The following is a 27,028-nucleotide window of genomic DNA, read 5'->3' on the forward strand; positions in this document are numbered from 1 at the left end:
TCAGTGACAATCACCTCCTAGTAAAAAGTTCGAAACTTTTACCCATTCTGTGGAAACGTCGTAACTACTGTGACTGTTAAATTGGGACTTGACGTGGTTTGTTCCAGCTCGCCTGTCGTATCTGCTGAAGCGCTCCTGGCTGTGGCCATGGGGTGCACTCTCACTGCTGCTGCTTCTGCTGCTGCTTCTGCTGCTGCCACTGCTGCTACTCTGCATTTTAGGCTTCTGCTCATAAACACTTGTGCCTTCGACAGCAGCACTGGCACGGGGAAATGATGTGGTCTCGGGATGCTTTCGGCCTGCCTGCTTCATACCAGATGCTCTGCTGCTACTACTACTGCTTTTGCCGCTGCTACTACTCCTACCGTCCCCTCTGCTGCTGCTTTGGCTGCTACTGCCCTTGCTGCTGCTCCTACTGCTTTTGCTGCTACTGCTTCCACTGCTGCTCTTGCTGCTACTACTGCTGCTTTTGCTACTACTGCTACTACTCCTGCTGCTACTGCTACCACTGCTGCTGCTCCTGCTACCACTGCTACCACTGCTACCGCTCCTGCTACCACTGCTACTACTGCTGCTACTGCTACTGCTCTTGCTGCTACTGCTGCTACTGTCACTGCTACTGCTGCTGTCCCCAAAGGGATAGAATTTCTTTGCTTTGGCTTTAGACTGTTTTGTTTTCAGAGTTATCCGGGTGCCTCCCTGTGAAGCCCTGGTGTCAGAGTCGCTGCTGGAGGGGCTGCTCGTGGTACTCTCAGTGCTTCTACTGGCGCTGCTGGCACTGGATGACGAACTTCTTGATTTTCTTGTTCCCTAGTCAAAAGTACCATTGGAAAAAGAGAATTATTTTTCTATATCCATGTAGAAAGCTATAAGCAAAATTAGAGTGCTATGAAACTCCTTGCTGTCTTAGAAGATAAGATAGCAGCCTGTGATAGCAGCCTTGCAATACATCACAATAAAACCAWTTCCTAATAATGTGTTAAAAACACAGTTAAGTAGCAGATCAAAAACCTATGTGATAATGAACACGTGYAGAAGTTACTGATCATACAGCTATATAACTAATGTTAGTAATGGCAGTGCTGCAGCTGTGACTCTCTCAAGATATCTTGTTAAGGAGAAACCATACCTTTTTGCAACAGCTGCAGTAGCTGGAAAGAACAGACAATCTTTTGGGCAGACAGAATCTTTGGCCTTACATAGTTGTGCCAGAGACCTTCAGAGAAGCCAGTAAAACCAACCTGAACCTACTCTCCCTAATCATCCCTTCATCTCACCTACCAGAAGCACCACCACCAAAAGAAATGAACTCAAAAAAAAAAAAAAAAAAAAAAAAAAAAAAAAAAAAAAAGTAAAACAAGAAAATCCCCACAAAAGTGTGGAAAGAGTTATGCACCTAAAAGCTTGTCTGTATTTTACATTTTTAGTGTACTAGCTAAAAAATGAAGGCTACTTAGTAAAAACAGTATAAATAACCATGCTTTATGTATTGTCTCACACAAATCTGGAAAGTGGATTTTTACAAAAGTACCTGGTCATCAGTATCATCAAGGATTTTCTTTACTCTTTTAACTGCTTCTTTGCTGGAAGATACTTGTGTCTCTGGATCTTCAAATGTCACTAGACGTACCATTTTTGTAGGAGCCTGGGCACCTGCTTGAATTGTGACTTGTATTTTTTCAATAGGTGCCTCTGTAGAAACTGAAATTGCCCAAAAATGYGTATTAGCAAATGAACAAAAATTAACATTAGCAACAGCTATTTGTAGAATAAGTATTTTCAAATAATTTATTCAGTCTTTCACATCTGAAAATGTAAATTTTTTTCTGGTGCTGAGCAACTAGTGAAATATTTCCTTAAGAGCTGAATGTTCATAAGCAAATTTTACAATGTTAATGCAACTCTATTTTCAAGTCAAAAACCAGTAATCAGCAGATCTAAGYCACTGAATGGGTTTGCTTACACAAATAACACTGTGGGGTAGCAAATTAGGCATCAGAAAGGAATTGAAACCTGATTCTTGACAAGCATTCTTGTAAAGAACAGTCCAACGGCCATTAGTGTGATACTTAGGAGACCTAGATTCAGTGGCCTGCTGTGCCATTTCTTATGAAATTAGGGATTAAGACATTAAGGAGCAGATCCTGGCAAGGTTAATCCATAATTCCCTTTAAGAGTCTGGGTTTTTAGAGTGTAGCTGCAGGACACTGCATCAGATCCATTGCCCATGTCCAATTGCTCTGTGCCAGCATCTCAAATCCAATGTTTCGCGATAGCGCAGATCAGCTCCGCCTCACACTGCGCCCGCACAGAGGAGCTCTGCCGTGTGGACACTCATTAAGGAAGCTGAGAAATCACTGCTCCAAGGTGGGGAGAAACAACATTCCCGCCACACGTGCAACCTGCTGGCAGAACTTGCAGTCTTGAGAGCTGTACCAGTAGTTCTAATGGCACACAGTAGGCAAACCCGATAAAACTGGTATGTACATACCTAAATACACATACAATAATACGTTCATTATATTCTATTGATCGRAGGTATTTACCTGGTTTGAAGCTCATTCTGACTGCATGTTCCCCAACAAGGTAATAAAGAGGCACATTTTTGATGAACGCTGCATGGATGCTTCTCCTCTCAGCACACATTTGAACTCCAAATGTACTTGCGTTGGAGCACATGGAGTGAACAAACGGTTGCTTCCCGGAAAATGAGTGTCCAGAAGAAAAGGAATYTCCTGTTGAAACATCTTCTACAGACTGTCTGCCCTATTAGGTAACACACAAGTCATGTCAGACAAAATAAGAGCAATTCTAGCATGTTATGACTCCAATTTTTCAGTAACAGAGTAACATAGATTCTGCAAAAGCAATTAACCAATTACCCTGAGATAGCAAGACTATCACACAGAACAGCTTGTTCTTCAGTACCATGAAGTTATTAGCTGAATCGCTTGATTACACTATGTAGAGCAGAGAGTGCTTCAGGATCCAGAAAGTTATATCACAAAAATAATGCTAAATATTTCATTTTGTTTTTCCCTGAGTATTAAACTACATTAACGGATTCCAGGTGAATCTGAATGTGCTCTAGACCAACTGGAGTTCTTTATTTTATGGTTGGTCAMGCTACAAAATTTTATCCAAGTCCATGAATCTAGCAAGGATATATCAAGCAAGACGATCATAGAGATTTCCTAGATGGTCAAAGTATATTAGATATTAGAAATTTCTACTCCAAAGTATATAATACRCATATGCTAAGCAATGCTCCCAGAAGAATGAATTAGAATTAATTAAAATAAGAATCAAATCCATGAAATCAAAGCTATGATTTCCTGGAGCAATGAAGCAAATAGCTGAAGACACATAACCATAAGCTTTCATTTTATATGTTAGACAAGGTTTGCAATTAAATTTTTGCTCAGATTATTATGTCTGACAAAATTCCCAAGCTGTATGAAGCATAAAAAAAAAAAAAAAAAGACAAACACCCAAAACCCACCAACAAAGAAACAAAACACAACTTGCTAACTTGCTTAAGTTAGTGCCTTTTTTCAATTGCTCCTCATTTAAGATAAACTGCTATATTTTCAGAACKTAACATAGAGGCACAAGGTGGAAGAACTTGTCTTGTTCCAGTACATTGGAAATTTCTGTATTTGATTGAATGTTTGCATATGGACCTTCTYTGTAGGAAAGTGCTCTACTCATCCTTCAGTTGTCCCTTATTTTAGCTGAAAACCATTTAAAATTGAGGGACTACAATGAAACTGAAACAGGGCAGTGTATTCTTYGCCCTTGTCAATCTTGCACTGAATTAATTGTCATGGTGATGTCTTCATGATGATCCTTAGCAGAAAGTTGGTGCTKGCTTTTACTGAAAACTGCAGCTTATAAAGTCATTTGACTTGACACACAAATTGATATCCATCCTTGAATTAGGAGAGGCCAGGCCTACAAACATTACAGGCCTACARACTTTGTTCCACCAGTCAGGTGCTGAAGCATTGGGGGAAATTGTTATGCCTGTTCTAGGGATGCAATGATGGCTCAGTGGTTACAATAGACTTTAAAGATTGTGARCCTATCCTGTAGATGGCAGTGTAAAATTAATTACCAAAGAAATGCTCTTGCTTCTGAAAACAGCGATGCACGTCGGATGTGATTACACTCCAGATTTTAAGATAATGTTACTACAGTGCTAGTTGTGTAGTTARATTGAACCTGGCCTACTTTAAGAGTCACAGCACTGGTCAGAGTTAGACCATACATTTCTCCAACGCATAGAAAGAAATGGTCTCCCGTTGATTACAAGTCAAAAAAGAACTAGTCAGATGCTACATCAGTTACCCTGAYGTTATCAGTCTCGCCCGATGCAGAATCTGAATCGAAGGACATCTTCATTATGTCAGGCACTGCTTCAGGTAGAAGAACTGGAATCATCTTACTAGCAGCCAAATCTTCAATGTTTCGAGTGACAGCAAAMGTCTTAGACCTGTAAAATAAATGTTAGAGGGAATCTGCTAAGGAAAAGATCTGAATAACATCTTGTAGCATGTACTCAGCAACAGTATCAYACCTCACAAAATGCTTTACAGATATTCACAGCATCTTTCCTGCTGTTGATATTTTCATGCCAATAATGAATACAAAATCGGACCCATCTCAGGGGCGCATAGCTCACAGATGCACTTTTGGACTATCACGTACAGGTTAATAATGTTGTAGCTGATGGAATCTTTATATGCCTAATGCATTTAAGAATAGGCCACTTAGAAATCTGTCTGTGCATTAAGATACTAAAATCTTGGTCCTCCTGTTTGTGTATTTTGTTCTTTAAAATTTTTGAAGCCAGATCTGTGTATTTGCTGCTAAATTTATTTCCAAAAATGTTACAATTAAATAATACTGGTATAATTTCAAAAAAGAGCACTAGGGAGTGGTGGTTACTAAATGGCGTTTCCTTTGCAACTCTTGTTAAATTATAGTTAAGAAAGAAGCCTAGACTCATCAAAGTCAGTGTCTGAAGCTCAATCTAATTGTACTAGTACCAACTCATGACATGGCAAGATATCAGAGACATATCAGAAGGTTCAGAGCCTATTTACATTAAACCTTCAACACCGAGATTCCTATGTTGCTAAAGACTGTTAGGATCCAGCTCTAGTGGCATAAGATATAACGTGAAGCTGAAGCTGTTACAGCTCAACATCCTTCAGTCCYGACTACTTTAGGTTCTTTATAAAGTTGTTGCAGTGCTACGACAACTATACATTTTGTCTTGGCTCAGGGAAACATCTGGTACACTGAACACTTTTGAGAGAAGAAACCTCTTTGCCTCAGCTAATAGCATTTTCTAACTCTACATTATTAGCCATTTATCATCAGTACCATGGAGCTCAAAATTCCCCATGTATTGTTACTCATGTATAAAGTGCCATGGGGTCACTGTGGCATGCCAATGGAGATGGCCTTTGTGACAGTGAATGGAAAGGTGGCCTTCAAAATGGTCTCTATTTTAGTATGGTCCACACTACCAGTCTGAGAATTTCCAATCTAACCTATTTGAAAGATGATTTTGTATTCATTTGATAGTGCTCTCTTCCTCCTGAAGGCTCCTGCCGTGCTGTGCGCACTGYAAAGCGCACAATTGCACTTCATGTGGAACACCTCAAAAAACGTGTGTCACCTGTGGGCTTTGTTTTCTTTTCCATCTCTTTCTTTTTTTAGATAAGGACATGACAGCAATGCTCCATGCTGGGTGAGAGTAGAACCTTGAAGAATGGAATCTGAAATAAAATATTCTTCCTAACAAGCTGAGTGGATAAAAGAAAATACAAATCAACTTGCATTTCAGATGGCTCATCTAGGTAAAGGGACAAAGAAAGGAAGTGGCTTTTATTTTAATCCCATTCAATAATTCAAATGACCGCTGAACTGCAGGCTGGGTCTCCAAGGAGAAAGCTCTGGGGTTTCTTTTTTTGTTGTGGGGTGTTTTTTTTTTTTTTTTTTTTTTGTATTTTTTATGCCAATAGTCTACTTCTGCAACCTAATGAAAGTAGAGGATCGATTCCTCCCTGTTGAGCACAGAGAGTTGACAAATGTAGCTGCATCACAGGTGACACATGTCAATGTCTGCAGAATCACACGACACAGTAAAAATAGGCTACAAGAGCCAGCTCYGGTGCTTTAACAAGAAAAACAGTCACAAAGAAGGCCTAAAGCTATGGTATGAAAGAATCTGTTCTCTCTGATCCCACACAAGGGAGAAAAAATAAAAGGGAGATTTTCCAATATGTATTAGTGTATTTTTTGGATGAGAGAAGAAGCTGTGCTATAGTACAAGCCAAATTCACTGCATGGGAAACGGGCAAGCAATTCAACTCCGTTGGGTCCATTAATGTTTCAGTGAGTGTGGCCTTATATACATCTCTGACTCAGAGACACAAGAGCTCAATGTCTGTTTAAAACAAGAAAAATCAGCCCCAGACTATTTTTACGAGGTTTTAAAGCATGGCATGGCAACATACCTAAACAAATGAGAAGTGACAATCCTAGCACCAGATCCTAAACTCTTGTTCCAAGCTGTGAAATSAAGATTCCTGTCCTTCCTACCTAGTGTCATCCTGACCTTGGTATTATAAAGGTATTATAAAAACGAAGATATGGAGGGCAATGTCACTTCCCTCCTCTGTCCCCAAACTCAGCGCTCATGTGAACTCGTGAGCCAACTCTTTTGCATTTTCCTTTATGTATGTTGTATACATGTTGTATACAGTGCTGTAATTTTGTAATTCATATTATAAGATGCCATAGGAAGCAATTTCTRTTTTTCCTGCAGTTAAAGCAAGCAAAAAAGAGCCCAGGTTTTTACAAGTTCTATTCAAGATTATGCATCCACTTCAGTAGTCTGTCATTATGAATATGAGATACATTGGCAAAGTGCATTCTCTGGCAACTCTCCATATTTGTACTTTACACAGACTCTAATTTTCCCTGAAATTTATTTGATTTTTACTTCTTCCTGTAAATTTTGTTAAAATATATAGTTAAGTAGCCATCTGTAGTATACCAAATAATTATGTTAAAAGCACTTTAAAAATAACCATTATTTTTAATTAAATTTAACTTTGAGAAGATTGAAATGAAACACATATATTCTCTACATAGCATGATTAATTATTTTGCTCTGATTTTTCTCTAATGAGAGTTAAGTCTTTAATATTGTGCTTTGTCTCCTGGAAATATGGCTCTTGGAAATTCATATAAATCCCAYAGCTGTGACAGGTTATAACCTGTGTGGCATATATGATATAATTGAGCTAAATGCTATTGAAAACTATTTACTTCCCCGGATCTAGGCATAAGAGACSATGGGGGAAGTAATAATACATCTTAACAGGCCTTAATATCTCAATACAATAGCAGACAAGTTACTGACCATCAAGTAAAAGTGCCTATATCAAAATATTTCACACGTTGCTCATGAACAAATGAAAGAGCGATAACTTTCTAGAACCATTTCCCTTAATGGAGAATTTAAAGCTCACAAGGGATAGTGTCAGAATATCTCTAAAAATATCTAAAAAAAATTAGGTTGCCTTTATTTATTTTTTGGGGGGGAGGAGTTATGCAAAAGGAAGAGAAAGGCTCTTTCAGACTAAGCTTTTGGAATTATTTTTACACAGAATATACACACATTCTTTCTCTCTATATATCATGCCTATTTGTTTCTCCTCATACTATTCATATTTTACTTTGCTTGTTCTTTGACCTCCTCAGAGGTATGGTTCGATGTTACATTCTCCAATTACTGATTTACTTTCATTGTACTCAACGCTGTTTCATTGTTCTGTGTGATTTCCACTGGTCATTTGTTTTGTAACAGTGAACTGGAATGTTTTTTAGGAAAAAAAAAATGGTGATGCTAAAACTTAACTTTTGAGTATTAGCTTTGTTATACGCTTGGCATTATAGAACTATTTCCAGCTGAACACTTCATAAAAGATAATGCTGCAGGGTCTAGAGCAGGGCTTGAGCTGGAACATATACGCTTCTCTGCTGTAATGTCCTACTTTCAATACTAATTTGATCCATGCTTTTTGGCCCGTCTTTTAACCCTTTTCTCTCTGATTTGATTCCTCCCCCCAAAGTCAACTGAGGAAAATATTTTTTATTTTGCTTTGCGGGGAGGATCATTCTGCTAACATTAAAGTTCACCTAGAGTCTCTAAATTCCATATAAAGGCCCAATATTCTTATTTCAGTTCAGTATCCTTTCTGAGTTCTGATGTCTGTCTTGCCCTCTCCAACAAGAGCTAGTGAGAGCAGCCAATTGCTATCCCAGATGACTTGGGAAGGTGCTCTCATGGTTTTCACAAGAGACCCAACAAACAACTTCAGGGTTGTGGTGCCTAAGAAGCTCACCCATGCCTAACCATTGCTCTGTGGATGTGCTCGTTACACTCAAGGAAGCCGGAGAACTTAATTACAGCCATGTTTGAGAGAGTGGAGGAATCATCTCTAGAAGGAGGTTGTGGTGTCAAATGCCTAATAAGATGGTCTGTGACCATCAAAAAGCAAGGGAGAATTAGCCTCTATGATGGCTAAACTGAAGGGGCCTGCAGAGTTCCCCTGGGCCATCAGAGTTCCCCTGGGCCAGCAGCCATGACTGCTAATTGCAGCTGGATCAACCAGCTGAGCTCTTTTGTTACAGCCATATTTCTAGAGTGGAATCTTGTTAACACTTCTGGGGACTGTGTAACAGCTGATTTCTTTTATCAGTTTTGTCCCATGTAATGAATTTTCAGCTTGTCTTTCTCAGTGTCTTTTTTTTGTGTATGTGTGTAAAGGTTTTCTAAGCTTTGGTCTACTGCTTTGATTCCTAGGACATACTCTTTCTGTTTTTTTTCCTTCTTTTTGTGCTTGTATTTCCATCTGTTTTCATTTGTTTGGCACCTGGCTACAATAGTCTTCCATTAACTGCATACACTGATARTAAATCAAGTAGACCTAAGAGGCAAGAAAACCAGATGCCAGCCACAGGGAAACCAGATAAAAACGCAAGAAACACCAAGTCCTCTACACTTTAAGGAATCAAGCACAAATATATATATCTGGCTCGTCTTTTATAACTAGTACGATTCACGTGACATATCTTACCTAGAGTCTTCAGTACAAATTCAGTACAAATACATGCATTGGGATAAAAGTTTTATGCCACATGTGTTTTAAATGCCACATGTTAGCTCGGGACTCTCAAGGACTTCAAGTTTCAAGTGAAGGCCACAGGAAACAGCGTATTTACAAGCAAAGGTTCATATCATTCTGCTTAAATTAGATCAACTATACTGTCAATTACCCAAACTGTCAGTTGAAGGTATGATCCCTACACAGATTCATCTTATTTGGAAAAATTCAGTACTGCTATATAGAAAGATAATAAATGTTGTAGCCTACCTTAAAGTAATAACGTTAGTTTCTTCTTTACATGCTGGAATTTCAACTTTGATGCTTTTTTCCTTCATATGGATGGTGGCAACAACATTCACAGGGACATGAACATTCATTTTTGCATGCGTTTCCAGTCCTGCCTGGATCATCTGTGTATTGATCCCCATTACAAAGATCATGTCCTTAGCCATGCTGAAAAGTTAGAATGAGATGGTAAAATTATGTACATATAGTAAACAGATGTTGAATTTTTATGACAGGCCTCTGTCACTTGGAAATATGGCTTCTCTTATTCTAGACTAAATATTTACCTTAGACTCGCTTTGGATCGCAGCCTAAYGTTGGCATTTAGTAAGTCAGTCAGTCTGAAATCAGACCTTGGAGAAGGTGTAATCTGCGCTTGAACTATTACAAAGAAAGCAAAGCGTTCATACATAAGTTATATGTATATACAAAAGTAATATGAAATATATATAGCATGAAAATATAAGAATTTTTTATATATATATTTCTATATAAATAAAACCCACATTTGTATTGCTAAATTCTTGAAATACATTACCATTTCCTGCCGCTTTTGCAACGGATGTATGATAGAAGCTTGTCTCCATTGGCAATCCAGTACAGGTAGGCACAATATGGCGGATCTCAGAGGACAGTAAAGCCTTGGTCCACTGCCTCCCTACACCACTTTGAAGGCTACTGAGTAATCTCCTTACTGAAGGGRTCTTTTCATCAGGTCCATACCATGCCTGAAATTGCAGAGTTCAACTTGTCTAAATAAGCAGAACTTGAATATCACAACCTGTATCATTAACTGTTCCACAGGAGAATTTCTGCTAGCAATGATTATAGCTAATCCTGATCAAAGTTTGAACTTATTTGCCTTGATTAATACTAAGGACAAAAAATTGAATTAAAAAGTTAAAAGGCAAGGGAATGTGTGTGGCAGCATTTAAAGCTTTTGATGCTTATCCAGTGATGTTATCAAAGTAATACCTGCAGTGCATTTTGGATGGTGTTTTTRTCAAGTCCGCCGAAGAATAACTCTTGGCCAAACATCTTCAGGTAGCCTGATACAAAAGGTTTGTCACTAGAGAAGGCCTTCCAGTCTGAAAGCTGCATGAGAAGGAGAAAGTCTGATTCTTCATAAAACTGGGGATATAGTAATGCCTTAGAGATTTTTTTTTTCTTGTGAATTTACCGTTTTCAGGATTTCCTTGAAATCATAGCTGGTCTCCCAGTCCTGGTCAGGGGAGTAACCTTTAGCAAACATCTCCTGCAGCCCTTCAGCTCTTATCCCCACCTGTGAGAAGAGAGGGGTGGGGGGAGCGGGGAGAGAAAAAAAAAGGGTAAATACCAACTGGGTGATGTTCAAAAGCAAGAGGTTAGGTGGCAACCTGCAGGAAGACTCAATTACCTCCAAGGGATCAGTAACTCTTCCAAAGAAATGTGTCCGCAGCTGGGACACTGCCATTGCTGGAATTGTGCTGCCTGCGTTATTCAATACCAAATATTTAGCTGCCAGTCCAGTCATAAGAAAATCTACAGAAAAACAGGCAGTAAAACACAGCACAGTTATTATAGCCACAGTTTGCAAATTGTAGCAATTTGCTAATTACATTAGACAACAGATACAGCATGATATCAGACAGGCCAGAAAATCCATCTAAAAAGTTGATGTTATGAAACAGTCACAAACAGAAGATTCTGTATATTTCAACTATTAATGGACAAAATTACAAGTCTCTTGCTMATTGCATAGTCGTTATGCTATTTTTCCAATTGCATCTGGTACATCATTTACATTCAGTCAGATTTTGTAAAACCATTTTATGAAATGTTTTTATGAGATACCATTCAAGGTAACTTGACAAAGGGGATCAGAAATGAAAATAGATTTGCCATCCTTTGCTAACGTTTAGGGAAAGCGATATAGATGTTCGATAAGGACAGATGGTGAGGTGTAGATTTGTCTCCCAAATGACTAAAGGGCAAAATAATATATCTAGTTACCAATGTCGCAATGTATCTACTTAACTTTCTTCACATGAAATGTTCCAATTGCTAGGTAAAAGTTAACTATCATGTAAACTCTGAACAAATGTAATTGGTGTGCATTTTCTCTACTTTAGATTTATCATCTACAATGCTCTTAAATAAAGACAGTCATTGTAAAGCATGGTCATATATTCTCCCTGATCTTGGTGCAGTTCAATACAGCACAGCTTTCTGAGTTAAAGTAATYCCCAGGCTTCCCTAAATTTTCTTAGATTTCAAAACCCACAGAATATGTAGGCATCCCTTCCAAGSGATCTTCCAAGTCTCCTCCCTCTTCCAACACTAGCTGGAAGACAGTAAAGTGTTTTGGGTGTCCCTGTGTTAATTATCTGCTATCCTCATGTTGGACAGTTCTACATACTTTCAGTTACAGTGTGTAGAGCATAAAACACTATTCATGGTGGCCAAGTGTGACAGTTTCCAGATTAGAGATACTTTCAGCTGGTATTAGTGGTTACCATTAAAAAGTCAGTATCTAGCACCACAAAGATCTAATGCTGAGGGCACGTTTTTGTTTGTTCAATGGGAATAAGTATCACATTACTGCAGTAACTATGGTAACTCCTATAGCACAGGCTCATGGAAATACATTTCACCTGTGACTAGTGGTGACAAATCAAATCAGAAAGGCGGTGGATGGATCCTCCTCCAGACTTGTGTAATAAAGGATTGACTTTATTTAGCCCGCTTAATTATCTAAATATAAAATCACCATGTCTGAGGAAAGACTGTTCTTCCTTAGTCTTCAGGAACAAGAGATCTAAACAACACATCTGCATACTAACCAAATTCCTGACCCTTATCTCAACCAAGAAAGTAGTCACAATTCACTGATATGCTACATTCCCAGGCTACAGTGAGAATAAAATAATTCATTCCACGTAGCCCTTTGCCAGCTACCGTGATGCGTACAGAACTCTTCCTTCTCACTGTGTGAGCACTAAGACAGCTTCATTGAAAAGGCAAGAGTAAGAAGAGAAAATGAGTACCTAAAACTAGAAACATGTATCTGCTTATTACTGGAAAATTTAACTCTCCCTGAATGCATTTTAAATGGTACAAAAGTTCACAGAGCAGGTATTAGTGACTGTATTTCCTCAGGCACTCTGTCTCCATCTCTGAGGTAGCAAGTATGTGTAATACATTTAGCTGTGGTCACTAAGTGGTATATATTATATTTATTTTTATTAAACAGCAGATTATGTGGTCATGTAAGATCTATGAAAGAGAGGAACATAACATCTACAAAACCACTCCAAACCACCTCCCTCTTAAAAAAAAAAAAAAAAAAAAAAAAAAAAAAAAAAAGGCAGAAATACTTGTACATTTAGCACTGTGGGTTTCAGAGTCTCTTTTTCTATTGTCTACTTTGAAAAGAATATTTAGGTGAACTGATAAATAACAAAAGTGCTAAAAACTTTCAAGAGTGCTTTTAGAAAAACATCATRTGTAAGGAGACTGTGTTTATAGATATATTGTCCCTACTCTGCCAGCTACATATGCCAAATCACTGAGACTGCTATGGTCATTTACATAGGGAAGTTGTTTAAAAAAAAAAAAAATCTCTGCTGAGCAAAATAATGTAACGGAAAATGCAAATAGCTACAGTTTGGCCCAGCAAAAGCCAATTTCCCAAGCTCATCCTCTCTCTTCTAATGTTCTTGATTTTTTTTATTTGCTTCTATTGATATCACTGGTCTGCTTCCAGATCCCACATATGGATCTGCTCAGTCTAATAAAGAATTCTGGTAGGAAACAGCAAGGAAAATCTGCAGCCGTAAGAGATGGATTCTCAGGGCTGCAATGAATTGTCAAATCTCAACATATTCAGTGTTTGCTGTGTCACTGGGCACTCTTGAGGGTGAAGAGCATTTAGCACCACATTTGAATTCAGCAAGAGTTGTAGATGTTCACACCGGTAGAAATTAATCCACTTGAGCAGTAATTTAGGTCCCTTCTGTTTGTTTGGTGCTGAACAATGGTATGAAATTTGTTAAGTACCGCTGAGACTATGGCCTTTGATACAAGAGTATGTGCCTCACTGGCTAATGAAAGTGGAGGATTAGAGCCCCACAAGCCCTCTGGTAATTTCATGCTGGCAGTGTACAATACAGAATACAGGGACATGCTCAAAAAGGAGAGCCTGAGATTCTGTTTCTCTGAACACAGGAGAACATGGAGGAATAATACGCAGCTATAGAGTAGAACTGGGATCATATACTATATGCTTTTTTTTCCCCCCTCCCCACATACTAACATGTATTTATTTCTCTCCAAAATCTTCTGAGCATTAGAGAGAGGAGCCTGAACCTTACCTTTGAACATACTGAAGCGGAAAACCTTGCTGAACTGGTATCCAGATCTGTCAAATTTGGGGCTTAATATTCTAATAGCCATCCTGCAGGCAGAAGCCCTGAAAACATTCAGCAAGTACATTAACACCCCAGTAAATTTATAACAAGCTTGTTTAGAGATGAGATGCAGATTTTCCTTACATTTCTTGGACATCTGGAGCCATGCTTCTCCCAAGAGCCCTCAGGTAAGAGTAGATGAAACTGGCCACTTGCATGCTAGGTTCCTTYAGCACAGCATCAGCTACCGTCATCAATATAGGAAGACCTGGTTTGGTTTCCAGCAAAACTAAGGCAGCTAACATGCGGAGCCGAGGATGCATTTTGTGATTGAGGAAAATTTCAAGAGTAATAACCTGTACCTGAAAATAAAAGACACATTTAAATTTACCATATGTTTGAACAGTTTACCAATAGCTCTTCATTACYGTTGACGAACTCCTCATCATTGGTAGAATATGAATCTGTATTAATTTAATTTTTAGAGTAACAAAGTTTCTGGTTTCATAGTCTGAAGGCTGGAAGGGGCATTAGGGTAATGTAGTTTGACTTCCTATACAACTGAAGCTAATGAACTTTGAGCAACTTCTAGAGCAAACTTACTACACCTTTCTGTGCTAGAGAAAAATATATCTGCAGCATAATCACTCTAGGAACACAGACTTCAAGAACTCACCACACCTCACCACCTGAGAGAGGTTTCACCACTCGCCCCTACCCATAATGCTACCATGCCCTGTTTCTAATCATTTGATTTCTTGAAGCTTTTAATGCTAGGTTAAAAGTCAAGYTTACTACCAGAAGTTTCTATGCCCTGTAGGCAATTGAAAATTGTGAATTAATGCAACAAATATGAGTCCACATTACTAGTTGTGACCCATGAGTTTGATCTCTGCAATATTTACCATCAGATCAGACTACTTCCATACYGGAATATCTCCAGTTTCCATGAGCTTCACTCATGCTTTGACCCCAACCTCAGGCCAGTCTTGGACTGTCTGGTACCTTCTGGCCCCCATCTGYACAGTGCATGTCCATGCTCTCTGAGGAAAGGTTTCAATATACTTTGGAAACAGCAATGACAAGGATGCAGCAGCCTCATTCTAATACAACTACCTTGTCATAAGGCAATAAAAGTGACAGACCATATGGTAAAACTGTTTAATGCAACGTGGGTATGTGGCTAGCCACAAACCAGGGATTAAACTGAGCTGGGGACAATGAAAGATAGAGCCACCTTCCTTAACAAGCTCCAGATCAATTATCTCCAGAGCAAATGCACAGAAAAAGGATGTTAAACAGTGGTCTGGGTCATATGTGGAAAATCAAGCCAAAGAGTACTCACAGACACAGTTTTTTTTTTTTTTTTTAAACACCAAATCGACTTCTTTCCTTCCCAGAAAATAGCCCAATTCCTACCCTCATTAGTCTCTCCACCTTGCTATTTCTACACTTAGCTTCTACACTTTAGCATACTGCTTCTTTATTCCTTTGCTTAAAAGAAATCTCAGTCACACTATTGTCTGTGGATCAATACACACACTCAAACCAGGAGTTATATATTAAAAAAAAAAAAAAAAAAAAAAAAAAAAAAAAAGAGTATAATGGAAAGCTGATACAGATTAATAGAAGATCGGCTAAATAAAGCTTTTTATTTTCCTTTTTATGTTGAGAATAGTCTTACATAAAATAAAAAAAATTCAATACCAGGGAAAGAAATCTTGAAATGCAAGGCTTCCTATTAGATGCAGATTGTTTTCAGGTGAAAATGATAGCAGAGTGATGTCTGTGGTGGATGAGATTATGCCTGTGTAACCATTGTATGTGATATCTAATCATTATCTTGTTCAGGGACAAAAGTCACATTTAGTAAATGCTCTGTTTATGACTTAAACTCACAATGTCTGTAAATTTGTAATTAGGATGCAAACCTCTAGTATCTATTTACAATAAGATCTGGTCTTGAATTACAATTAGATAGACACTCAGWATTATTTCTCTGAAAATCTTGTTTTGTGGTTCTCTCATATCAAAATAGAAGTAGCATTAAACATGTTTCGGTCAATAATTTAGCTTTTGGTCTAATATCCTTGGAAAATAAACATTTGCAATAGCAATGCTGCTTCTTTTTCAACAACAGGGTAATGAATGAATGTACCCTTTTAGCGGCATTTTTGCTGCATTTTGATATACTAGAGGTTAATGTCAAAAAGTATAAGATGTGACCACTTAAGATTGGGTAATTATTTTACATATTACAGCTGTATTTGAAAAAATGRTGTTCCTGGTCCATGCCTCCATCATCAGTTATGAGCAATATGTACAGTTATCTTAAGTGCAAGTCAGAGAGCTTTACTTCCTTACCATTTTCGGGTCTTTCAAGCCTATGTTTTTCAGTGCCATCACAGCAGTTGCATGAACTCTAAGGGGCAGATCTGAGGCACCAGATGCATATCCTGGCAAAAATTTTTTTATGTGCTTGATGCTGGTTGGATGTCCCACATTTCCAAGAGCTTTCAAGGCCAGGGAGATCTCCTCCGTGTTAGACTTGCTCAATGCCTCTCCTGCAAAGCCATGAAGCAGCTAAAAACAAGACAAAACAAATTTTCTGTTCAGTTACAGCTCTTATTTATATTCTGTCCCCTCACTTGTGCTTGAGGTTTAATTTTTCTTTGATAGCTTCAGTGTTCAATTCACTTATTTTAAATATTTTGAAATTCTTTTTGTTCTTATGAATAGGACATTTTATTCAAAAACTAAGTATAGCCAAGAAARCAGCAATGAACATCTTCTTCATCCCTGTGCCTTAAAGCTACTGGCTAAAATTTTTAAAAACAAAAATAATGAGGAGGGTCTAGTCCTACTGCCTTTCAGTGTAGGTTAGGCACCTGGCAAGAATTAATGCCTTTTGGATATCTCTCCATGCTGTTTTAAAGACAAGTGCAAAAATGCAGGCACAGTTTAGTTCTTCATAATCTCAAATTAGATTACATTCCTCAAGACAGTGGTATTGCCCTTTGCCTCCAGCTGTGACAACMGCTTTTTAGTATTGATTAATAACTGGGAATGAGATCACCAGGTCATTCAATAGTCTCCCTTGTAAGCAAGTGGATCACATATTATGTATTTGGTAAGATTAGAAAAGATGTCTGAAGATTGTGAATATAAGAACTAAATCCTAGTAGAAAGCTGCTTTGGATGCTAAACAATGGATCTAAAGAGGGAACTCTGAAATGTCACAGAAGAGTTTCAATACTGTTTTATAATATCATATTTGAGATCCAGTGATGCTGCAGAAACAGAAATTTAGTATTACTAATCAAATTGGAAATTTGAAACCCATTGAATAACCTGTACAATCATTTGCTTTGGTCAAAGACTTTTTTCTATTCCCTGACATTGGGTTTCCTATATTTACTTAGCTCAAGATTGTGGGTGGCAACCGTAATGCACGAGACACACACAGCAACTGCAGGAAGATACATCAGAAAAAAAAAGTCTCTACTGCTGGCCAAGTGGATGATCTCCATAAACCACTGCATGCATATCAGGAATGGAGAAACACTACTACTAAAACTATTTTGAGGTGCACTGATTTAATAACTATGCAGAACATGTGTGTATTATTATTATTTAAAACTTGTACTGGACATAGATGATSGGCTCCCAGCTCATCTCTAGATGAGAAAGTGATGGGCTATACAATCTGAGGCAAAAAAGTGCTTTTGTGTCACTTAGGTTGCATATCTGTTAAGTGCCTGTATTAAGGAGTGTTTTAGAGCAGTTCTGTGCGACTTCATCAATAATTGGCCATAAAGCCCACAGAAATACTCAGAAAGTGCTATGAATTACATGCTTCTTCTTTTCATTCTCTTTTCTGCGTTAATCTAAAGATAAAAATGCTGCATTTAACCAATTGGGGTTCTTTTTCCCAAAGGGGAAGTGAAATGCAGATCTCTGAATAGTGAAGACAGAACTCTAGGCTTATCTTTTAAAAGATAAATAAAAATCAGGTTACCTGGAGACATTCAGAGCAGGAATCCGATGAGGAACACTGTTTATGGCACAATGATGCATAGCTAAGATGGCAAACTTTTCCAAGTACGGTACTTGAGCGTGGGCAATGTTTTCTCACGATGAGCTAGGGAGAAAGTAGTTGTTTATTAGCACAACTAATGAAGAAGAAACAATTTAAAAAATACCTTTCTGCCAAATGCAAGGCAATAGCCATCTTTCAATATGTTTACATTGATGGATTTATAGTTAATTGGTTGGTATTACTGTATTTGACAGTGTAATCATAATGCAATTCTAAGGAGCATCTGGAAGACAGATCTGTAGCTTTAACAATCTTTTAGATTTTCATTTTGTATAGGCTATAATCACCCAGTTACGGAATGGAAAAGTGCAAAAGCACTTGTTTGCCTGAGCTATAGGCATAAAAAAAGCTGTGATGCATTCTGAGTGGACTTCAGCATGGGTAGACAGGAGAGTGAGAGCTGATGGGAGGYAGCAACCCACCACTTGCTCAAGTGGGAAGCACAGCATCCCAGCACAGTAACAACTGAGCTGGGACAGCTTTCACAGAGGGCATGGAAAACACACAGGGGGCAAAGAAGATTCCTGTTTCAGAGGGTAGAATTTGAACCTGTAGAAGAGCCGTAAAACTATAATGACTGTTTACAATTTCTCCCACATGGACTTCACATTGGCATAATTCCCTTGATTTCATTAGATCTGCTCAGATTTATTCCCACTCTTCTAGGTCAACCAAAACCAATATAACAAACATGTATTTCTTACTCCCTAGTCTTTGCAGAGATTCTCAGTTAAAGATCTGATGCAACTACAAAGTACATTTGGACAATGAAAAGCTAGAAATCACTTTTGTGGCAATAACCTCCAACACTGAGGGGTATTTTACTCATTCTTTTCTGTTTTATGCTAGACTCATTTATACCCCTTTGGCTTGCATTGCCCCACGTAAGACAGCCAGGAAATAAACTCCTTTTAACCTCACTAAAGGATATAAAACCTTTGTATTTTCAAAGCCTTTGCCATCTTGTCAAAGGAATAAATATGACATTCCAAAATTAATAAATAGCAATTAGATAGTGTTTAAAGAATCCTACTGTGGCTTCCTCCATCACTTCCTGAGTTGGCACGCTCGAGTGCAGACCGACAAGGACCGTCTGAGCTGCTTCCCAGTTAGTGACTTCTTGCCTTTCCATTCTGTGCCTTAAGAACCTGAGTGCATGATGCGTGGCAACTGAAGGGATTATATCCAAGAGGTAGCGCCTGGAATGGGAAAGGCAGTGGTCATTTTATGGATCTGTATTGGAATACAGTAACGTCAGATCATCTCCAACAGTTTTTTTTTTTTCAAAGGAAGAATCATCACAGTTTTTTGCTACCTGTATGCAGGCCGATTTGAGTACTGCTTCCATATTGACTCGTAATTCTCCTCGCTTGCTGCACGGAGAAGCTGTAAAAGCTTGAGGGCTTTTGCAGGTGCATCACTGGAAACCTGTTCATGTGTGCTCTCTATTAGGTCTTGCAGGCTTTCTGCTATCTGTAGGAAGATCAAAATACACAATGTTCACATGTGCTTGTTTTCCCCCTTCATGTATACTGATTCTGGTTTTCAATAAAGAATCTGTCCAGTGGCTAAAGCTTACCTGGCTTTCCACATTCTTAATTTTGAATAAGTGGACAGGAAGCTGAAGCAATTCACTGCCAAACTGGTACTGCAGCGACCCACGTTTCCAAAATTCCTTTGGTGGGATCTCAGGCATCTGCTTTTGTACATCAGTCAATATGAGCTTCTGCCTGGAATGTAGGAACCGAGGGATTAACATCACAAGACGCAGGGCAAGAAAACAGAGAGAAAAGAATAGTATTTCTGTCTCTCCTGCTTGCAATGTAAGTGCAGTTGTTTCAAAAGGGGGAAAARTTATTTACAAATAAATATACTAGGACACCGTGCTCAGAGCTGTACTACAGGAAGATGTGCACAGTGCTCAAAATCAGAGTTAGCCATTGCCTTCTTTTGGGATTACAAGGGTTTGAGAGTTTCAGGAAGAGGTGGGAGGTGAGAAGCTATGGTTAAATAAGATCTCAGAAGCTATGCATTGTATTTTAAGGAGTAAATTAAGGATTAGAGAAAAATAGCCGATGGGAAACTTTTTCAGAAATTAACACTTAATTTCAACCTTTTAAAAAGTACATAAAAGTCCTTGAATGTCTATGCTTTTTGGAAGCTTCAAAAGAAATTGCAAGTTGTTACATACCAGAAGGACAATTACAGTTTTCTTACTTGAACTTAAGGAGTTCCCTCCCCCTTTCGCCTGGGAAGCTGAATGTCCTGGGGACTACTGAAGGTAAAAGGTTCTCACGAAGCCTTAAATCGGACTTCTCAAACAAAGAGGGCCAGATAAATTCAAGATTAGACTTTGGAAAAGCACTCAAGTTTTTGGAAACTGAAGAGTATCAAACTTTCTCTCTTTGTAAACTGTCTTTATAAACATTTCCTATGTGTGCTACGTTTTCATTTAAAGATACAYCCTATCCTGCCAATTATGTTTAAAATTGGTCATTTAGGACACTATAAAGTCAGGCATTTTTAATCGAACATCTGAAAATATTCCCAAAGCAGTATCATTGTACAGTACAGTATCTCAGAATCTCTATAAAAAATTGGCATGTTTATTTTGGAATCTCTATKATTATCTTTTATATCATTTCTATCCACTCCTCCTACATGGATTTCATAGAAATCTTGCAGAAAATATCATAGCACTGCTTTGCAGAGAAGCCACTGGAATTTGAATAGAAATCACCACAGAATCAAGCAAGATTTTTTTCCCTCTTCAAATTTTATACAGTATTATCGGAAGGGCATTTGGGTCAGAATATCTAATGCTAGGTGCATTTAAACAGATTTAATTCCCCTTTACAAAGCAACATGAATCTATTATGTCTTCATCTCTTGTGTTTTGAGAAGAGATATACTGGCCTAGAATATATGGAAAAATGTTACATTCCATGCAGAAGAGCAAATCAATATTAAGATAACATTAATATGGTGAAACAATAGCAAAACATCTCCTGGCTTCACAAGGTGCAGATAGAGGCTTATGCTGAACAGGACTGAAAATTCAGCTCCAAATGTCCTTGACGTAAGATTTTCATTTTTCAACAAAAGTGTATTAGAAAAACAACTTCAGAAGAGTTGGGTGACATATCCATATCTTCCCAACTACCATATACTTKGCCATTTCTGCTGGGCAGTGCAAGAGATCCAGAGAAAATAAGGAAGAATGAAGGCACTACCCTTTCTGTGGAGGTAAATTCCTGAGAGAATTCCTAAGGAAGAAGTCCATTCAGGGTTGCAGGAAGAAAGTTTAAATCAACAAAGTTTCATTGATTCTAGAGCAATGCTCTCTTGCAGCAACCTATAATTTAATAAAAGTACTACAGTTGTATCTAAATTCACCTTGACTACATGAAATGGTAAAGTTSTTTCACCATTTTTTGCTTATCATACTAATTGAGATAAATAAAGATTTATTGACAGCAGGAGATTCACTTTTGGGGCAATTGTGTTCTTGTTTTGCCTAAAACTTCTTTAAGGAATATGCATTTTTTTCTTTCTGTGGGAAAGCAAATGCATTTTACATGTCCTGTGCCCAATCTTTTTGCAATAAAACCCAATTTCCTWTCATGGAATAGTTTTGATGGAAGATTTGCAAGCAGCCCACAATACTTAGGAAGCATGTTGGAATCCAAAGTCATATCTAGATTTCTTGTGAACTAGTCTCCAGGGTCTCTTACTGCATTATTATTTTCCAGGGAACTCTTTTTCAGTGAGTAACTGTCTTTCAAAGTATTTTACGGCAAATATATTAGTTCACAATTTTTCAGATGGAATTACATTTGTTTTGGCTTTTATGACATAAATCAAATATCCTTGAGAAATAAAACAGTCAAACCCTGCCAAGTTCAGCTAACAAAATTTGGATAGTGATGTGCATGTTTCAGATTTACAACTAACAGTGAAGGTTGTTTTTATGAACTGTTTGGGGTTTTATATAATTAAATACTGGCAAAAAATAGGCCATGGAAATAAAGGATTTATTTCAGTTATGGAGTTTGACCAGATGATTGAGATGATGAATTAAAGACATATGTACAATACCTTGCTTCTATGACAGCATTTCCTCCTGCTATCTCATTGAAGGGTGCAAACTGGTGGATTTCCTCAACATCAGCTTGTGTAATTACAGCTTCATTACGTGCATATTTAATTTTGTAATTGTAAGTAGCAGTTGCCTGGTAATTCTTGTTTCTCTTTATAATGAAAAAATGTCAAAGAAAAAAAAAAGAAGTCATTTAATTTTAAAATTCTACGACTAGAAACTATTATATCACCCACTTTAACCTGCTTATTCTTTAGGGCTGCTCACTGTTCATATTAGCAGTTCATGTGAATTCTGCAAGTGCACTTCCATGGGAGAGGCCAGACTATTCCTGCTAAGAAGTGCCAGCCTTCCCCAAATAGAAGTCACTGGTTATTCCCTGAGCAGCTGTGTGAGCCACACAACTTCTTATTTCACAGACATGAAGCTGAGGTAAACACAGTTTATGCCTAAGCACTGTAATATGACACAGAAACATCTGTCTTGAATACCAGAAACTAGACATCAGGGCTAGCTTTTTTACTCTACAGAAGAGATCAATTAAGTTATGATGATAATTAATGCTTTTCAAGTTAGCTGGTTTAAGCCAGTTGAGRAATCTCTGCAGCACGTGACAATTTATACACATTTCATTGCTGCTCCACAGATATCATCTTCACGTAGAAACTGCAGATAACTAGATGCAACATACATGGCTCTACTTAAAATATGTAATATTTATCTTTTATATATATAARTGCAAATAAAATAAAATAAAAATAAATAATAAAAATAAATAATAAGATGATATTTGTAAACATAATCCTTCTAATTTACCTGCTGGCAGGTTGGGCAAGGATGAGTGTATGCTGAACCAGTGACCATTTGAACTTTTTCTTCACAGCTGTTCAAGTCCTTGGATTTGGTCACATACACTACGTTTGCTCTCTTGTTTTCCTGAACTGTGTAGGTAGTATTACAAATTCCTCCAATGCTGGCCTGGCAAAAATTAGACAAGATCAGAGAATATTTATCCCTAAAGAGAATGTTTTCCCCTAAGCAGAATGCCTCGAATTCCCCATATAAACCGTCTTGTTTCAACTCTATAGCTTCAAAGTTCTTGTTAGAAGTGCATACTTTTTTTTAGTCAAAGTACTCTCCAGAAGGCAACCAGGATGACTTTCTTCTCTTTCCTACATGCTCAGGTGAATGTACAGTAAGCCAAATCAGAGTTTCACTGAGAGAGCTAGAATTCTCAAAAGCTTCACTGGGACAAGGTTTGGAGCCTCAGAAAAGATGGATAGTAATTTCCAGGTAGAGCTGTGGATTATACAGTACTTTTTGAAGAATATTAATAAAAAATTTCAAAATAATGTGATCAGTCAGAATAAAAATCTCAACAGCAAAGTATTTTAAGGTTGGAAATGACATTCTGCCCCTAAAATTTGCTTTTATGGACAGCTTATAAATGCCTATAGAACAGGTCTTGGAATATCAGGCAATCTATCACAATATGAAAAGCAATAATTAAAAAGAATTTCAGAATAGCAGAGTTCTTATTGTGGGTATTCTTGAGTTTGCAGTTTTAACTGAGATCTCCAATAATATTTCAAGCACATATATTCATAAAAAGTCTTAAATCAACTCAGTCAGCCAGGAGATTTTGGAAAGGAAAATAACCCTTTCTTTTAAAATGCAATCAGATATTTTCATGATTCTTTTATTGTTATTGATAACGTAGCTGTTCCAGAGAGGAGCTCTGGGCTATGTCAGTCAAGTCAAATGGTGATGTGATAGCTTGCAAAGGAAGATATAGCTGCTTTAACAGTGCTCCTGGAGGCACTGGCATCACTAAGGATTAGAAGTAAGATCACATGCCAAAAGACTTGGACTCTGCAAACACAGCTATGTGGACTGCTCTGCAGACTRCAGGTAGAGACATTTAAACTTTAAAAGCAAATGCACAGGCCACAGGTCTTAGCAGGATAAAGTAGCCTTTTGCTATAGCTGGCCTTCTGGAAAGTGCTATTTAGGCTGTGGCTCACTCAGCTATCTTACCCTACCCTCTGCAAGCTGTGAAACAGACTGTCCCAGGTTAGTCACTTAAACCTGTCTGCCACTCAGATTCCCCTTCTGTATTTTGGGACTAATAATGGTTGTCTTCCTTTATAGAGTGACTTAAGACTGTCAGGCAAGGGTGGCGATGCTCATAAAATAGGCTGATAAAAGCAGAGAAAACTTGGAAAAGATTTTAGGAGGTAAACTCACAAATATTGCTAAGCAATAAGAGAAGGAGATATTGCTAACTGAATTAGAAAGAATGAAGAAGTAAAACTAGATTATGAGTAAATAGCTCTGTCAAATATGCGACACCACTATGCAGGTTTTTATGTGCAACAAGCAGCATGAAAGTACTAAATCATGTAGTTCCTTTCTCAGAAAGGGCTCTATTCATATAAAAATATATTTAAAAAAAATTAAGTTGCGCSAGTCTGCATTTTCAATAAAAATAACATGAAAGCACAGTAATTTCAAGGATTTTGCTGATCTCTGAATCAAATGCAGCCTAATCAATGTAAATATAGTTTTGCAAAAGCTAAATACATTGCAATTTCTATGGTGAGTAGTAATACCAGATGATTTACCCTTACTAAGATATTAAAAACCTAAAAAACATGGGAAATTCCAATAGAACAACTGCAGCTGTCAAAGCTGTTACAAATAATATCATGGCATATATACTATTTTCCTCCTAAAATAGGAGCTAGAAGAGATTAAAGTATATTTGATTGGTAGAAAAGTGAAATTGGTGTTATTTTAGCTTTAATCTTATGGTGCACATTTAAGCCTGTTTTAACACAGTATTCAAATTTTACATAGGCTTCTGCTTTCATATGAGCTTATTTATACTAGAATTATATACAAATTTTTCTAAAGGTCTAGTGCTGCAAATGCACTTTCTGAAATAATTTGATCAACTAGATTAAAAATACTTATTTTGCTGTCCTGTTTACGTAAAGCTCAAACAGATGAAGCCTCATAAATATAATGACTATCTCCTAAGCTTAAGTGTTCCTTTTTACTGAAGATTATGTCAACAATAAATCCAGAAAATGCAGTAAAGGAATCAGAAGAAAGGGCTTATTGAGTGACAAAGTAACCATAATGGGTAAGATGAAACACGCACCTCCTGAAAGCTGTATGTGTTATGCATCTTCTTTACACTCATTTCAAACAGACTCAAAACTCCTTTACAGATGTTGAGACCATCCTCTGAGACAGCCTCAGGAGCCATAAGGTTTCCAACATGGCCATTGCTATACTCAAATTTGATGGGATTACTCAGTTGTCCTGTTAGCGCCTGAGTCAGTTTGAGTGACCGAGAGAATGAGCTTGAGGGCCAGACACCGTTGTACTCCGCTGCTTCGATCGAGTGAATCTAGAAGAGAGAGGAACTATAATTTCTCTTTTTTTTCTACTTTTTGCAATGCATACAAATAAAAAGTGCAAATACCACCTGGAATCCTATTCCCTTTAAAAACATAATTTTAAATAACACAAAGGCTTTTAATGATACAACTTAGTTTTCTGTCTACAGTTAACATAGCTACTAAAAAAGACATGTTTTTATATACATATAGTCAAGAAATGCAGATGACTGTATTGATGTTTCCAAGTTACTGTACTTTTCTCTATTGCACAGATAATCCCTATTCACAAAGGTTGACTTGCATGAGGAGAGAGAGAGAGAGAGAGAGAGAGAGAGGAAAAAAAAAAAAAGGCAGGAGAGACGATCTGCAGGAAATCACAAGAAAAAAAATAATGTTGCATAGAAAACATCATTAACTCCTGTTAACAAACTCTGTCCTCTCCCTCACAGGAGTCAGAAACCAGCACCACCAGGGCTGCTGGGCCAGCCACGCAGCCATAATTAGAGGAGCACTGGAGAGAGGTTACCCGTATCCTTCGCTTCATATTTTTTTGTTTGGTGTGAGAGCCAGAGGCTCAGGCCAACTGGTACCAGCTCCATTCTGCTGAGAGGCCTTTGTCCTCTCATCTTAAACCTGGGGCCAGCCTAGGTCAGTAGAAAGTTATGCTATGTATAACTTGGACTATTTCTATACTATGAGAACAGAGCTTGTTTACTTTTTTTTTTTTTTGCAACACTTTAGGCTGGCAAAGTGATGCAAACCTCAGCTCAGCTTCCCCCAAAGGCACACCGACTAAAACCACCTACAGCAAATCACAGGAGACTGCGCTTTCATATTTATCTTTGTTATTTTTTTTGCGGAGATCACTGCCAGCCCTAGGGAGTGAAGTTTGTGGAGGACACAGATAGGGAGCAGGTCCCTCACGCTGCCCCTCAGACACGCTTCTGGCGGGTCATATAGGGGCAGGCTGAGGACGGTGCTGCAGGGGCATTGCCGCTGGGTCCCCCAGGCTCAGGGCCCGCACGCTGCTTACGCCGCCTGCTACGGCTTCCAGCACTGCGGGCGCTTCGCACTGCGGGTTTGTGAGGAAAAACTGTCAGCTGGAAACCACCCAGGGACCAGGGCTTTTTACTTGGGCTGAACGTGAACTAGTAGGCTAAAGATGAAAGATTAATTCCCTCAACAATCCCTCCAGACTGTCTAATTTAAATATAACAGCAGCAAAATAAACTTTTCGCAATGCATAAGGGAATAAATGCATTGTTACCTTTCACTTAGAACTTGCCCAAAATCTTCTGACTTTYTTTTTCTTTTCTCTTCTTTTTCTTGCCAGAAAATGTTTATTTTTCAAACAGAAACTTTTCCCCAAGTGCACCATAGCAGATAAAACAGTATCAGAAGGATTTGGGAAACAGGAGGCATTTTGGGGGAAGATGCACTCCAGCACAGCAAGGGCTGTTTCAGCAGGACTGCTGGGGCAAAGACAAGACCTCGTCTTGCCTCTTCTCTGCCAGGGAAGCCTTTTACTCACCAGTACTGATGTATGGCTTCTATTT

General features: G+C 38.1%; 1 protein-coding gene across 1 annotated transcript in view; it reads right to left on the reverse strand.

Annotated features, from left to right (window-relative positions):
- Positions 1-27,028, reverse strand: part of LOC112946214 (vitellogenin-1-like) — a 40,232-nt gene that overhangs the window by 11,637 nt on the left and 1,567 nt on the right. The window contains exons 4-23 of the mRNA XM_026038010.1: positions 25,229-25,480; positions 22,879-23,040; positions 22,062-22,213; positions 19,543-19,693; positions 19,279-19,436; positions 18,997-19,162; positions 17,883-18,005; positions 16,229-16,447; positions 14,009-14,226; positions 13,829-13,926; positions 10,873-10,997; positions 10,657-10,758; positions 10,452-10,571; positions 10,015-10,204; positions 9,764-9,857; positions 9,459-9,644; positions 4,351-4,495; positions 2,547-2,766; positions 1,532-1,701; positions 43-810 (exon numbers count right to left, since the gene is read on the reverse strand). Coding sequence (XP_025893795.1) covers positions 43-810; positions 1,532-1,701; positions 2,547-2,766; positions 4,351-4,495; positions 9,459-9,644; positions 9,764-9,857; positions 10,015-10,204; positions 10,452-10,571; positions 10,657-10,758; positions 10,873-10,997; positions 13,829-13,926; positions 14,009-14,226; positions 16,229-16,447; positions 17,883-18,005; positions 18,997-19,162; positions 19,279-19,436; positions 19,543-19,693; positions 22,062-22,213; positions 22,879-23,040; positions 25,229-25,480 — 3,819 coding nt within the window. The remainder of the gene's footprint in view (positions 1-42; positions 811-1,531; positions 1,702-2,546; positions 2,767-4,350; positions 4,496-9,458; positions 9,645-9,763; positions 9,858-10,014; positions 10,205-10,451; positions 10,572-10,656; positions 10,759-10,872; positions 10,998-13,828; positions 13,927-14,008; positions 14,227-16,228; positions 16,448-17,882; positions 18,006-18,996; positions 19,163-19,278; positions 19,437-19,542; positions 19,694-22,061; positions 22,214-22,878; positions 23,041-25,228; positions 25,481-27,028) is intronic.

Source organism: Nothoprocta perdicaria, unplaced genomic scaffold (genome assembly GCF_003342845.1).
Source record: "Nothoprocta perdicaria isolate Ctin4 unplaced genomic scaffold, notPer1 scaffold_20, whole genome shotgun sequence".
In the NCBI taxonomy this organism is placed as follows: domain Eukaryota; kingdom Metazoa; phylum Chordata; class Aves; order Tinamiformes; family Tinamidae; genus Nothoprocta; species Nothoprocta perdicaria.